The 13,875-nt window shown below is 38.6% G+C and overlaps 1 protein-coding gene across 1 annotated transcript; it reads left to right on the top strand.

Moving 5' to 3' along the window:
- Positions 1-251: 251 nt before the first annotated feature.
- On the top strand, positions 252-7,977 carry LOC119745955 (procyclic form-specific polypeptide A-beta-like). Its single transcript, XM_038222673.1, has 2 exons — positions 252-467; positions 5,563-7,977. The coding sequence occupies exons 1-2, from the start codon at positions 405-407 to the stop codon at positions 5,785-5,787; spliced, it is 288 nt and encodes a 95-aa protein (XP_038078601.1). The 5' UTR covers positions 252-404; the 3' UTR covers positions 5,788-7,977.
- The last annotated feature ends 5,898 nt before the right edge of the window (positions 7,978-13,875 follow it).

The following is a 13,875-nucleotide window of genomic DNA, read 5'->3' on the forward strand; positions in this document are numbered from 1 at the left end:
AAGCGATTTGTTTTTACAATTTGATCGAACCATGCAAGGCCCTTGTAATGACAAAGCCAAACCGGAAACGAAGCCGAGTTTTGGGAAAGGGCCATCATGTATATTTTTAGCCGTGGCGGCTACCTGACCTAATGATAAGTCAGAAATAGTCAGAATGTTCTGGTCTGGGAACCAGACTAGTGGATAGGCGGGGCGAGCGAAGATGCGCACGCACTTTTTTGAGCGACACTCTGCTCTTGGCTTCGTGATGTTCATACGCCACTGAGCGCATAATCTCCATGCTGAGTCTTGTACGAGAAGTCGGCGAGTGAGATTGTGTATGAGGACAGTCTGTCTAAAGCTTGGATAAATTACATCCTTTCTTAGAAGGAACTTAAGAGAGTAGCCAAGAAAACTCCACCATCATGCTTCGTAGACTGTGTCTCGCCTTGGCTATTGTCTTGCTCTTGGTTGCGATAGCATTGTCGGTAAGTTTAGGGGGGAAAAGTATTCAACACTTTTGCTTAGTAACAAGAATTGCTCATTCCATGTATGCATACTGCAGTTTGCCATTGAAAATATCTTGAGAGGTTTAAAAATAAGAAAGTCACCCATTTTGTGTTTTCTCATGAATAAGCTCTTTTACACTGTTGTTGGGTGGGTTGGTGAGCTTACTATTTTACAGATTAGATACTAGTTACTATCAGTGAAGTAAAAAAAAATTTCTTGCAATTTCGCTCGCGCTTCGAACACTTGGCACAGTCACCAAGTCGAAGTCGCCATTGCACATAGATTCCGAGTCTCATGTTCTCATGCCCTGTGTAATGATATGCCTCCACATTCCTTGGCCTGGCTTGGGCGAACGTGCGTTTCTCGAAAGTTCGATGGCTTCAGTTCGCTTTCTGCCAGTCAGTCGATATTTCACGTTTCAGTTTTCGACACATGTTAAACTTGATGCCAAGTACGCTGTTATCTTGTTAGACTCTCTGTGGACGATTTTAGGTATGACAAAAGGATATCATTTGAGATATAAACACAACCCTCGTGTGCCCAAATTTAGACGTGCCTCTGACAAAGGAGTGGATCTATGCATGGATGTAAAATGATCCATGTGTATACCTGATCTACCCTGACCATATGCGCTGACATAAACATTCGGGTCTCGGCTGGATAGTGTAGGTTTAGGCATTTATTTACATTAATTAATTCACTGGCGTGTTGAATGTCAAAGACAAAGGGTTCCTGAGGGGCAGATCTTTACTTGGAATTCCTCTTACAACACATTCGTCAGAAAATAGTATTATTTCATTTTATAGCAAATCAATTCAGTACCATGGAAAGCACATTTTTTGACAAGTAATTTATTCAAAGGTTTAGTTCGGTTTGGAAAGAATTCCGTCAGCGCTACAAAAATATGGGCAAAACGAACAATATTAATATTGCAATGGTTTTTCTTAAATAAAATAACTGTTAAATTTGGTAAATAATAAAATGAGTAATGAAAAAAATACAACTTATTTTCCCTTCAGTTTAATACTAAAATAGAGGGTTTTTTTTCTTTATGATACAATTAATCAATTTATAAAAAAAAGCAATCTGGTTTGACTTTTACCAATATACACGATTTTGTAATCTGTTATTCATTGCGGATTTTTACTGGTAATTTTCAAACTATTTACGCAAGCACAGTGAAATTAAAATTCATCACATCATTTTCGTTTTGCAGTTTCGTAAGTAGGCATGTAGCATACGTGTTCAAAACAGTTCTATTTTTAATTCACTGGTCATATATATTATGTTTATCGCCCTTTTCCTGTTTTTCACTTCAATGTGCATCATACTAGGCTTTCCCAGCTGTGTATTTGAAGCGTGGGCACAATGGATGCGCAGAAAAGAAGAGGAAAACTCAGCACAGTAGCTATTAAAGCATGTCAATTGTCGTCTGTAAAATTAGTCACGGCTCATTTGTCCCAGACAACAATGCAGTTTCTGTCATTGTCATACGATCACTACATATGTCCTTCAACCGCAATCATTTTAGTTTCGCGAGCTTAACTTTGAAATGCCTTCAAAAATGGATATGTCATGACAAACATATTGCAAACATCATTGGATGAAGCAATGAGGATGGTTGTGTTATCAACATGGCCGCCGCAGTTTGTGTCTCTGTACAGTAATTTACTTCCAGGATGATCGAGTGGACGCTACCAATAACTAATTGAAGTGGTGTGAAATACATGAAAATATTAATATGTAAAAACAAAAAAGGAGGGTAGAGTTGAATACCCTCTGAAAGCTACACATTTAATAACCATAGCCGTATATTTTGCCCTTGGGATTTGGCGGGTATTTGTCGTTGTGTCTGGCAATTTATTAACCACATGTGCTACCGTGGGTGTTATCACATGATAGCGATCATGCTCACATTACAGCAAGACTATGTCAGCAAAAATGACGGTGTGTTGAGACCGATTAAAGGGGTATTTTTGACCGGAATGCGCCCGTGCTCATGCATAAATTATTTCCACAAAATAAAGGCCCCCCAATTTAATTTTTTTACTTTTTCAGATCCAGATTTATTGGAAATTGGGGAGACATGTTAAAGTTGTTTCAAGATATTCCTAAACTATTTACGGTGAAAACGACTCTGAAAACAAAGCCTAAATTAAGAAGTGGCGATGGTTAAAGAGGGTCAAACGCCAGTTTTCATGCAAGTCTATGGGATTATGGTCAACACAATAGCACTGCACGCACAAAGAACTGCAATATTATTGTAATTTATAGGTCTACATGACTGCCAAGTGCTATATACGCGGACAAACTAGTTTTTGTCCATTCTTCTGTAAATGGCTGCTATCTCTTAACTTGAGCTTTATTTTCAACGCCGTTTTCACCATACACAACCAAGATCTTGTAGTTTAGGAATATCTTAAAACAATTTCAACATGTCTCTTCAATTTTGAGAAATCCGTCTCTGAAAAAGTGTAGGCTAAATTGTTTTTAGTTTAGGGCCTACGTGTTATTGTCACGCGAAGGAATTTCGGGGCACACAATGTTGGTACTCTAAAATGGAGCCATGGAGATTCAAGTAACACGGTTGTTTTTTTAAACATTTGCTTGAGAAATACGTGCTTTCATCACATTGTTGGAGTCGAGTTACCACGTATTATACACGGAGCTAGTCCGACGCTGGCAGCTTTGGCTCATAATTCGACGGCTTCAATTCGCAGCTGGAAATACATTTTAAGGCAAACAAAAATGGCTGCCGCGTCAGATCAGATGTCAACAAAGTGAGTTTTTCGCATTTTCTCTGGAGGAGTAGACATATTTCTGGTGACCCAGACATAGTGGTTTATAGTAAGCCACAAAAGCACCACATTTTCGCAATCTCCGGACGAATGTGTGCCTTTAAGACAGTTGCGCTACCCATGCACCGACGGGACAGACGGCCCGTTCTCTTCTCAAATTTCCACGATGTACGCATTGCGAGCATACCATGGCAAATGAACGCCTGTGCCCCGGTGCGGGTCAGGGTCAAGTCATCAGACGTCTGGTCGAACAGACCTGGGAAGTTTTTTTTCCAAGGATGAAGAAGTAGGACGACTTTATCAATGGCCCTTTATTTAAAATTGTTCAGGACTCGCACTTCAGGCTCAAACACTTAATACAAGGCCGGATAGTGCCGAATATCCTCCCTTTTGTATCAAAGAACTTTAATAAGACATTGCAAATTAGTTACAAGCACGACTGGAAATGCGGTTATTTATTTACCCTACAAATGACGTCATCGATAGACCCGATTGCGTTATCATAGCGAATGTGCAATTAAATTTTCAGAAATGCATGAAATGGTTGGATTTTTTTTTTGGGGGGGGTAATATTTTATAGCAAATATTAGTATATAGTTTTGTGTTCGTAGATGCTGGAAACAACAAGAAAAACAATGAACATGTTTCTGTAGTCTGGTTCCCTGACCCCACTTAAGATGAAACGGAGCAATTTATAGACATTGAACAGATTTCCATGGCATTTTCACTGATTATACACAAGAGTATAATTAATATGCTCCATCAAGATGAAATACTCATGTTTCGTATAGTTTTTGAGAATTAAAGGATATCTGCTTGCACAACTTTTGGGGGGACACCGTGTAATTGTATAATCTTGCGGGTATCGCCATTCGCAGAGGCCCCCAAGTTCAATGGCGAAATCGAAAGCATTGTGCCAGCTATACTCTGAAAAAAACATAGTCAGATTTAACTAGAAACTTGTTAAATTTTGACTAGCCATTCAGGGTCAGCTGGATGCAAATGAAAATCAGTCAATCTGACTAGATTTTTTTCGGTCAGTATTGAAAAATAGTAATGCAAATAACTAAAATTGGAGTCAAATCCAACTTCTTGTTCTTGTCATAGTATGTAACTTTACATGTTTAACTAAATATCTAGTCAATTTTCAATAACTAGGAAAACCAGTCAACCTTTTGACTAAGTTGTTTTTAGAGACTTTACAAAGCAACTGGCTCATGGCGGATTATCTTAACAGTATATTAAGCTGGCTGAATACTTTCGCCATTATGAGCGGGTATCGCACTGATGAGTGAGCCCAGAACAGCGGGTTGTCGTACGTGTCATGCAGGGTTCGAGGACGCGTGCAGACCGACATCTGCTCAAACCGTTCCTGACAAGCTGTCGGCTAGAAATAGACGCTGTCATAATTCATAATTTACATCGCCTGCAGGCGTTGCGATCTTACAATATTGATTGTTTTCTTGTGGGCCGCGAGCTTCGACGACAGTAATTATTTCTGAAACGTCAAGTCAGATAGTCATCGTGGATCGTGTTCCCAAAATCCATTTACTCTGTTCCTATATATTATAAATAAGCGTGCGCGACAAATGCGCAAAGTTGCCAGACTATTTTGTCACGAGTGCAGTGCTTGCCCCACTTACGAGAATATTTTGCATTTGGGCCCAATTTTTTTAAAGAATTATTCACCACAGCACATCAACATTGATTAAGTTATCTATGTACAGTTTCGTAAATCATCCCCAGGTTGATTGTTCTATCAGTTAAAGTATAGTCTTGGCTTAACCTGAAGTCCGATTTTGTCGTTTTCGATTCTGTCATGAATAATGCTGCCATTTTGACTTCTTCACACGTCTTTAGCTCTTTACGCACAATAACATCTTCCTATTTGCTGGACCGGCCTGAAGTACAGGCAGCGTGTATACAATATTATCATGTGACTGTATATCCAAGTAACATTTCTTTTCTGACATGCATACGTTGAGCACATAGCTTCTTAGAGAAATTCATGAATCTTCCGGTGAATGGTGTAGCGCCTCCCCAATGATGGCGGCCTGAGAATATTGACCGAAACGTAGAGTGCTGGCTCTTTTCAGAAAGACAGAAAACCTTAATATTTTAGTTATTTATCTCACACGGGTGTACATCTATACTAGGAGCCTAGGAGGCGCTACTAGGAGGCGCTACTGCGATAGCTTGCTGCCTTTTCCATTGTGTCTACCATAATTACCAAAAGGCTAATGATCACAATTTCATAAAATGTTTCTTCTCACAGCAAGATACCACTGATGCTCCTGCTCCTACGGCTGCTCCCGAACCAGAGCCTACAGCAGCTCCCGAGCCAGCACCGACCGGCGCTGCCGAGCCCGAGCCGACCGGAGAGCCGGACGCCGGTACGAGCAAGCCCGAGATGATGACCACGTCTGGGGCCACCACCGCAGCCAACATCAGCGGCGTGTTCCTGTTGCTCCACGCCGCTTTGGCAGTGCTGTACGCGTAGGTGAATTCCAAAAACAAAAAACGACCCGAAACATCCAACCCGGCAAGCACCCAGCAGGCTCGTCTTGTCGCACAAAGTTGCAGCATCCTACAGAGTATAAGTGCGCAGCAGCAATCCTTCTCTTTTGCCAAGAAATCGGATGCAGGTGTATCGGAGTACACGCCATTCGTCGTCAAATGTTTTCTTTCTACTTTTTTTTGGTTAATGCACCTTTGCACTTACTCTTTAAACGGACTTAAACATCATGAAGTTAATTTTCCTTAATGAATTTCTCCTTATACCATTGGAATTATTAAACAGTGATAGTTAGTGTCTAAGATTTTTTTTTGCACGAACCGATTACAAGACTGGGTCTGAAATTTTATCATTTTAATGGTGTAATTTTATGGGAGTAATGTTTATAAGCACTCGGTTCTTTCCCAAATTTCGTGAGGAAAAACAAATCTCAAATGAATATTTGTATTTAAAAATACTTACAGGCAAGCCCTTGGCTTAGCACAGTGTTTTCCCCAGTACTACCGTGGTATTTGTTATTTGACCGTGTGTGCTCGCTACAAAAATATTTACGACATCGGTCTCAGTACCCTGGAATTCAGATAAATGCCTCCTCCACAAATGATTTCTGTTTTGGCTTCTTCGAATTGGCTTATGCCAGCTGTCTAAGACGTGGACTTAAAATTAAGTACTCAAAACAGCGGGAGAAATTTCTTTCATAAACATGTTTCTGTCATCGAGGAGTTTGATTGCTTTTACACGCGAGGCCTCCACACCCCGTCCGTTCCCCACCGCGGGCACACGAGGTCTGCATAACTCACCTACTCGGGCGTAACAGTGTGTGACATTTTCAAAGCGCTGCAGTTGATATTAAAATTTGTGGGTACCAGTATGACCGGAAGACATAATTTATGAATCTTGTTACGGTTGAATTATAGAGATAAAAATAAATCCATTGATGTAGGCCAATTTATACGAGGCAGCTATACAGTGCATTGATTCTTGCCTTATTTGTCAATCCACGGCATGCGATTTCCAGTCAATTTGGTTGTGAGCTTATCGCACAAGCTTATGCATTGTACATGTAATTGAAAGTCAGTACTCGTGTCTGCAGTACTGTTTAAAAAAAAGTACCACAAGGCTTATAGAATGGGCTACTAAGCACGAATAAAAGTACTAGGATAATAAAGTGGTATACTAAGCACACACTTTTACGAGGTGCGAAGAAAAGAACTCGCGAGTAAAGCCATTTTGCTTGTCAAACTCATGAGATTTTATTATTCGCATCTGTATTGGAATGTGGTGACCTGGTGTTTTTTGGTACATGTATTTTCATTTTTACTTCGGTGACATTTTAGGTTTAGTCAATACTGTATGCATTTTACGAGTTTATGAAACACTGGGGACATGACGCACAAGAATGGTTTGTTGTACGACTCTACTGTCGTCATCTTGTGTTCTTCAAATTGGCTGATTTTTTTTGGCTATACGACGTTGACTGTCGGACTAATTACCATGATAGTCTGGGGCCTTTCATATGGCATATGCACACGTATATAATGATCACAGATGCACCCCTTTGGAGCCAGACAAAATGGCCGCAGTCACATTTGACTTTAAAATGCGGCATACCTATGTGTCATGCCCTTTTGCTTGTTTGATACAACCAATTCGTAACTTGCCAAACAACCCACAGTAGACTAGAACGTGTTGCTGTTAAACAAGAAAATAGATATTTATCCACATTTCGTCATCTCGTGAACAATGTACAGAGCGAATGAGAAATGAAGCTTATGATTATCTCTCTGAGATATGATCGCTGACGCATTCGCTTTTCTGCCCCAAAAGTGTGAGAAAGAAAAAAAATAACCCACAAAGGTACACAAGGTAGACTTTCTGGAGTCCTATACTCTCGGAAAAAAAATCATGGCATTGTTATCCAGCGATGCCGTTCAAAATCGACATGTAATTCATCTTTTACCGCAGTTTCTGACAAAAACTTCTAAACTATTTCCCCTTTTATAATTATTATTAAGTAGACCTTGCATTTTAGTCATTAGTTATATATGTATAAGTTTATAGGTCTATATTTTAACATGTCTTTGCCACGCATTGCCGTCTTGCATTGACAATAAATATTTTTAGCTACTACCTAATCAAATAAAAAGAAGAGGTCACTCTTTACCTGGTAAAAAACATGGTTTGGTTTGTTTTATTTGGCACTCACACAAAATACCAAAGAAAAGGGAATACAATTACACACGGATACATTTAAACATGTAAGTAAAGAAAGCAGAGGCAATAGGCCTACAGCACAATAACTACAGTATACTGCACAAATACAGAACAGAAAATTTGAAAAATAGCTTGGTGCCTGCATGGATAGCCCAATAGCCCATAAAGACAAATGCTTATTTCTAATGGGGTCCGACGGGCCTTTTAAGCACAACAGAACAAGCAAAACTAGATATAGGCTGTTGAAAATGCACCTTTAAGATGATGTCACAAGACACGTGACGACGTCATCATGACGTCACTTGTCCATGCACGACTTTATGGGGTCTTGGTTTATGCCAAGTTTCATCAAAACTGACCCCGAAAATGAAACGCGTACATAGTATAAGGGATTTCATTTAGAAGAACAAGGGAGAAGAAGAAAAAAATCAGAACAAAAACAAATGTATTTCCGCACCTTTGTTTTGCGGAAAAGCCAACGAAATAGATCAAAATAACTCAAGAAATATACACTCTAACACTGCACGTCGAAACAGCATATACAAAAAAAACATCCAAAAGAAATTAATCTAACATACCGTCCTTACCACTACATTCGTATCCCAGTCCTAGTCCGTCAAGGACAATTTTATAAAATAATCAAGTGAACTAGGAAAAGCCGCAGTAATAAGCAAGTCGACGATAAAATTGATATTTCACGTGAGCGTTGTACCATGTAGAAATGAGACACTTTGCTGGCGCCAGTCTGGAAGATATCGAATGAGCCTGAACTGTTAATTTGAGCAGAGGCTTATATTGATGTGTCGGTGTATTCAACAATGATCGTGCAGGCATGAAAATACTGACTGGTACTGGTATAGATTGGTATGCCGCAGAGAAAACAATTAGTAGACTTAATGACTCCATTTTTTTTGTTATTCCAAATTCACATTTTTACGCTTTTCAATTTTTAGATTAAACCAAAGCTGCTTATTTCCTCAACACACTTGATTTTTTAATTGATTACAAATGGCGTCTTAACAAGGGCCCCGTTCTCAAAAAGAAAAGAAAAAAAGACATATTATTCTTAAGCACGTACGGCTGAATGGAAAGAGAGGCAGTACGTCCAAGCTACGGATACATGAATGAAGTGTTGACATTATTTTAGCAACCTAAATGTTACATTGATGACAAGAAGGATCCTTTGCCTCGGTTTCGGTGTCCAACATGGCGACCCTGTGCAAAACACAAGCGCACTCGTCAGTTAGCAACGCAGTTTCTGTAGAGTGTAAACAGGCAGGCAACTTTTTCTCGGATTAGCTGATTTCTCCTTTTTTTTACTTCCCATGTGTGACATTAAAGATACAAAAAAAACACTTTACAAAGTCTTGGAAAATGCCTGAAAAAAAGTAATCAAAAGTAGAAACGAACAGTACATAACCTGTATTGTCATGGGGAATTGTGACTCCCTGATATCACTTTAGTTTCGTTTTCAACACAATTCGTCAGTGAAAATTAAATGTCGTTGGTGAGCCATATTCTTATTTTGGTTTGCATGGCCAGCACAATACTCGCCAGCATCATTGAACTAAAAGGTTGTCAAGGTCAGAGGGTACCGAGGTGGTAATGGACTTGCCATCTTTGTCCTCGACGGTCGATCGCACGTGAAATCTTGACACACGCAGACTGAAAATGTGGTTATCACTCTTAAGCTATACATTGTAACGTGAATAACAGACCCAGAAAATCGAATCATTCTTGGTCCTTTTGGGCTGTCGTTAGATGACTGATAGAGTCTGTTTGATGCAATGTGTATATAGGGCTTTTTGCTAATGGACATATCATTTGGTTGAATTGCGTACAAGGAAGTGTGTCTCTCTGACTTGATGAACGTGTTATTTTACTGGACTCAAACCAGGCAAAAGTCACTTTATTAATGCAAGGTAGATATCACGAGCTTTTTACCCGTAAAGAAGAAGGGAAAAAAGTATAAAAACATTTAAAACAAACGTAACACCACAAATTGTTATCAGGGGTTGGTTATTATGCAGGTGAAGTTTAGGGCCATGACGTGAATATTTCTGAAGAAAATATTTTGTGCAACTATCTACTCTTAAATGTACGAAAAGTATTTGACATCCCTTTTCGGTTAATTTTACTGAAAGCGCACTTCTTTAAACATTTATAAATTATCCATGCCTTTTCGGACAACTGAGGGCGATGTTGCTGTGACGTCATTTCAGAAAGATACTCTTCAGTTCGGGGGTTTTCCGTTCAAATTGTGAACCCAATGACATAATAACGAATCACCGAAGAAAATAAAATTTACGACAGCGAAATATCCACAATTGTGACAACTTTTGGCGCTGAAATAGATGTGATATTGAGGTTTCTGCTTGAAATAACATCACGATTTTGCTCATGAATATGGAAATTCATTACCATAAATATAAAAAAGGCACCAAAATAGCCTTGAAAATGGCAAACGAACATTGAAAATAAGCTTAAGTTGGACACAAAGTTGCATTTTCAAGGACTGCATTTTAACAATTACAATGCAAGGGTCTTTAATATAGGCACCCAGAGCTTTACTATATAAAACAAAACAATACATGTACATGTTTATAAAAGTAAGTATAAAACACACATGTTATTACAGAGCAGGAGTATCTCCAATTTTTCATTGGATCAAAGTCTCAGTTTTCTACGATATTTTAATATAGGCACACATTGTTTTACTATATAAAACAAAACGATACATGTATATAAAAGTATAACTACAAAACACACAAGTTATTACAGTACAGGATTACCTCCAATTGTTCATTGGATCAAATTCTCATGCAGTTTCTACGGTTTTTTTTGTTGCAATGAGATTCTGTTTATCATCCGGCTTCAGACCGAGGATATTTTCCAGCTTCAACTAGTAAACCCAAATGTCATTAGATTTTTGTTGTTTCCATATTACTCGGTACAATTGGTTACGACAAAATTATGAAGTCCGTTTTCTTCTATTGTTTTCAGTGTAACTAATCTACCGAAAACCCTGAAAGCCCTATCCTGATATTTATATATATATCTGGATTATGACTTCGCTTGTTTATTATTCTTCGATGTCACGACATGCATATTTGCAGGGTTTCGTCTGAGCGCATCTAAATAATTCATACCTTGGCATTTGGAAAAAAATATATTTATGTATCTCTCGTTGATGGTTCAAGTTTTTAATGGGACGAGGTATATATAGACATACAGGACCTTTTTACCGTTCCCTTACAATATATGGTGAGGCAAAAAGAAAGTGACCTAGATTAATGATTTTTTTTTTGTTTTCTTAAAAAGCAATCGTATTGATTCGTCGATGAAATATGTCTTAAAAGAGCGTGTTCTTCCACTCATCTGATTTTTTTATGAAAACAGTTGCCCATGGAATGGCTATGGACATGAGCTAAGCAATGGCATGAGTTGGGTGAGAATGACAGATTACAAACACGCATTCAAATACAAATGGTATTTTTATCATTTGAGTCAAGACCACAATATTTCTACTTTCAGATTTTGTGTTTGAATATGAGGCACAAGTCCATACTTTTTCCCCTGAAATATTGATGCCATTTTTTTGTCTGTTTTCCTCAGAGCGTTTTCGTTCATTCACGAAGGTGTGGACATGTCCATGTTTCACTGTATTTAATGGTATTTATCAGTTCGTTGGGCCAGAAATGATCAGTGATATGAACAGCATAACTTTGTGATCTCTTTATTTAAATAGTTATAACTTGGAAATAGAGTGAGCAAATTGATTTTCAGTCAAATGTCATTTTTGTGAAATGGAGACAGCCACATATTTTTTTAATTTTTTTTTTTCTCGTTCGGTCACTTTCTTTTTGACTCGCCCTGTATACTAGTGCCCCCGAACCACATTTAATTTGTCATATGGAAAGCCCCACCCATATGCAAATTCAATACAGATATGTAATAATGATATGTAGTCACGCAACTGGCAGGCGAATAATGTTTTGTTGCCCGTTGAGACTGCAAACAGGCGAGACCCTGGAACGGTGCCAGACATTCCGATCTCTTTAGCATATTGCTAGCAGGTGTATTAAAGGGAATGTACAACATTTGCTGGAAAGATTTCCATATACGAAGTTCACTCAACACCCTGTGTACAAACCCTATGAGATTGGACTGAAAAATTCTAAGTGTTTTCTAAGAAAATGCTTGTATTTTCTCACTGCTCAAATTGACTTTGATGACATGAAATTGCTATCTGGGGCTTGTTAGTCAATACAGAGGAAAATTAGTGAACTTTGCATATGGTAATCTTGCCCATTTGCTTTTGCTGCACTTTTCAGAAATAAATCGATGTGGAGGACTAGTATGTTATAGCAAATACTGTTAAACTGACTGGTTTCACGTTTTGGGCTTGTATATGCTGGAAAAACCAAGACAACAAATCATGTTCTTGTAGTCTGGTTCCATGACCCTACTTCAGATGAAACGGAGAAAATAATGTAAAGACTTTAGGGAATTGTAAGGTCAAAAAATCAGTCTAGCATTAGCAGGCTTGTACCCCTTCAAAAGTGTGTAATCTATTGCAAATGAAAAATTAGGAGCAGTTTTTGAAAAAGCCAGTTTTCTCCAACGCTGGTCGGCCGACCAGCGTTGGAAAAATACAGTTTTTCTTGAAAATGTCAGCACACCAGGAGCCACCATTTTACAGGAAGCTTTAGACTGTCAATCCCTAGCAATTCAGTAAGGTATTTCGTGATAATTTGATCATTTCGTTTTTTTGATGTTTGCAAATGTTGTATCTTCCCTTTAAAGTTGCACTGCCTCCGCAAATCATGGGATTGGCACCCGGAAATAATCTTGAAATTTGCTTTTATTTTCCAAACATTAGATAGCTTTACAATGAGATATTTTATGTTAGTGAGGATCGGTCCATGATAAGTATCATATTCATGAAGTTTCAAACGCTGCACCGGCGGCGATCCGGGGGGGGGGGGTACAAAGGGGGAGGGGTGTCTCCCTTAATTCATCCAAGGCCGAGTGCGTCAATAAATTTTAACAAAATTCACCTCGATCTGCACTGTATCATCCCTAATGGTGTGACAGTTCTAACATATTGCTCGCTTGATGAAGTTTTTGCAGCTGAATTTGGGAGGGCACATCTTTTGATGACATTTAAAAAAAAAAACGTTTGCACTTCCCTGGGCAGCCCCTGCTAACGGACTTTTTGTTTCATTGCCCAAAGATTTAAATGAAAAAAATTTAATTAAAAAAAATGTATACCATGAAAGCTGGTTATTTTCAACATATTTGAAAACAAGTACATATGGCCAGCTACCAAGTGAAGGATCAAATATACATGTAATAAGAATATCGTCTCTCTGCCTGCAATAGATAATTTCTAAAGCTTTAATTATATAAAACACAATGGCGAAACATTCAGTCCTGAAACAGATACTTTTAGCGCCTTGTCCCGCCGAGGTTTTGGCGGGAAACTGATCATGTTCTGTATTGGTTCGCAAACAGAAATGACATGCGATTTATTATCACCGCTGCAGTGGGATACGGGTCAGAAGGTTAGATAACATTGACCTGGTGTACCGCGTACGGGTTTTTTTTTTCAACTTAAAGGGAATACATGTATACAACATTTGCAAACATCGAAAAATAAAACTACCAAGTTTTTACGAAAAACCTTACTAGGATGTTGGTTAATGACAGTCTCAAGTATCTTGTAAAATTATGGCACCTGGTGTCAAGTCATTTTCAAGAAAATGGTATTTTTGTATACATTTCCAACGGTGGTCGACCGACCAGCGTTGGAAAAACCTAACTATTTTTCAACTACTGCTCCAAATTGACCATTTT

Source organism: Patiria miniata, unplaced genomic scaffold (genome assembly GCF_015706575.1).
Source record: "Patiria miniata isolate m_02_andy unplaced genomic scaffold, ASM1570657v1 HiC_scaffold_7, whole genome shotgun sequence".
NCBI lineage: Eukaryota > Metazoa > Echinodermata > Asteroidea > Valvatida > Asterinidae > Patiria > Patiria miniata.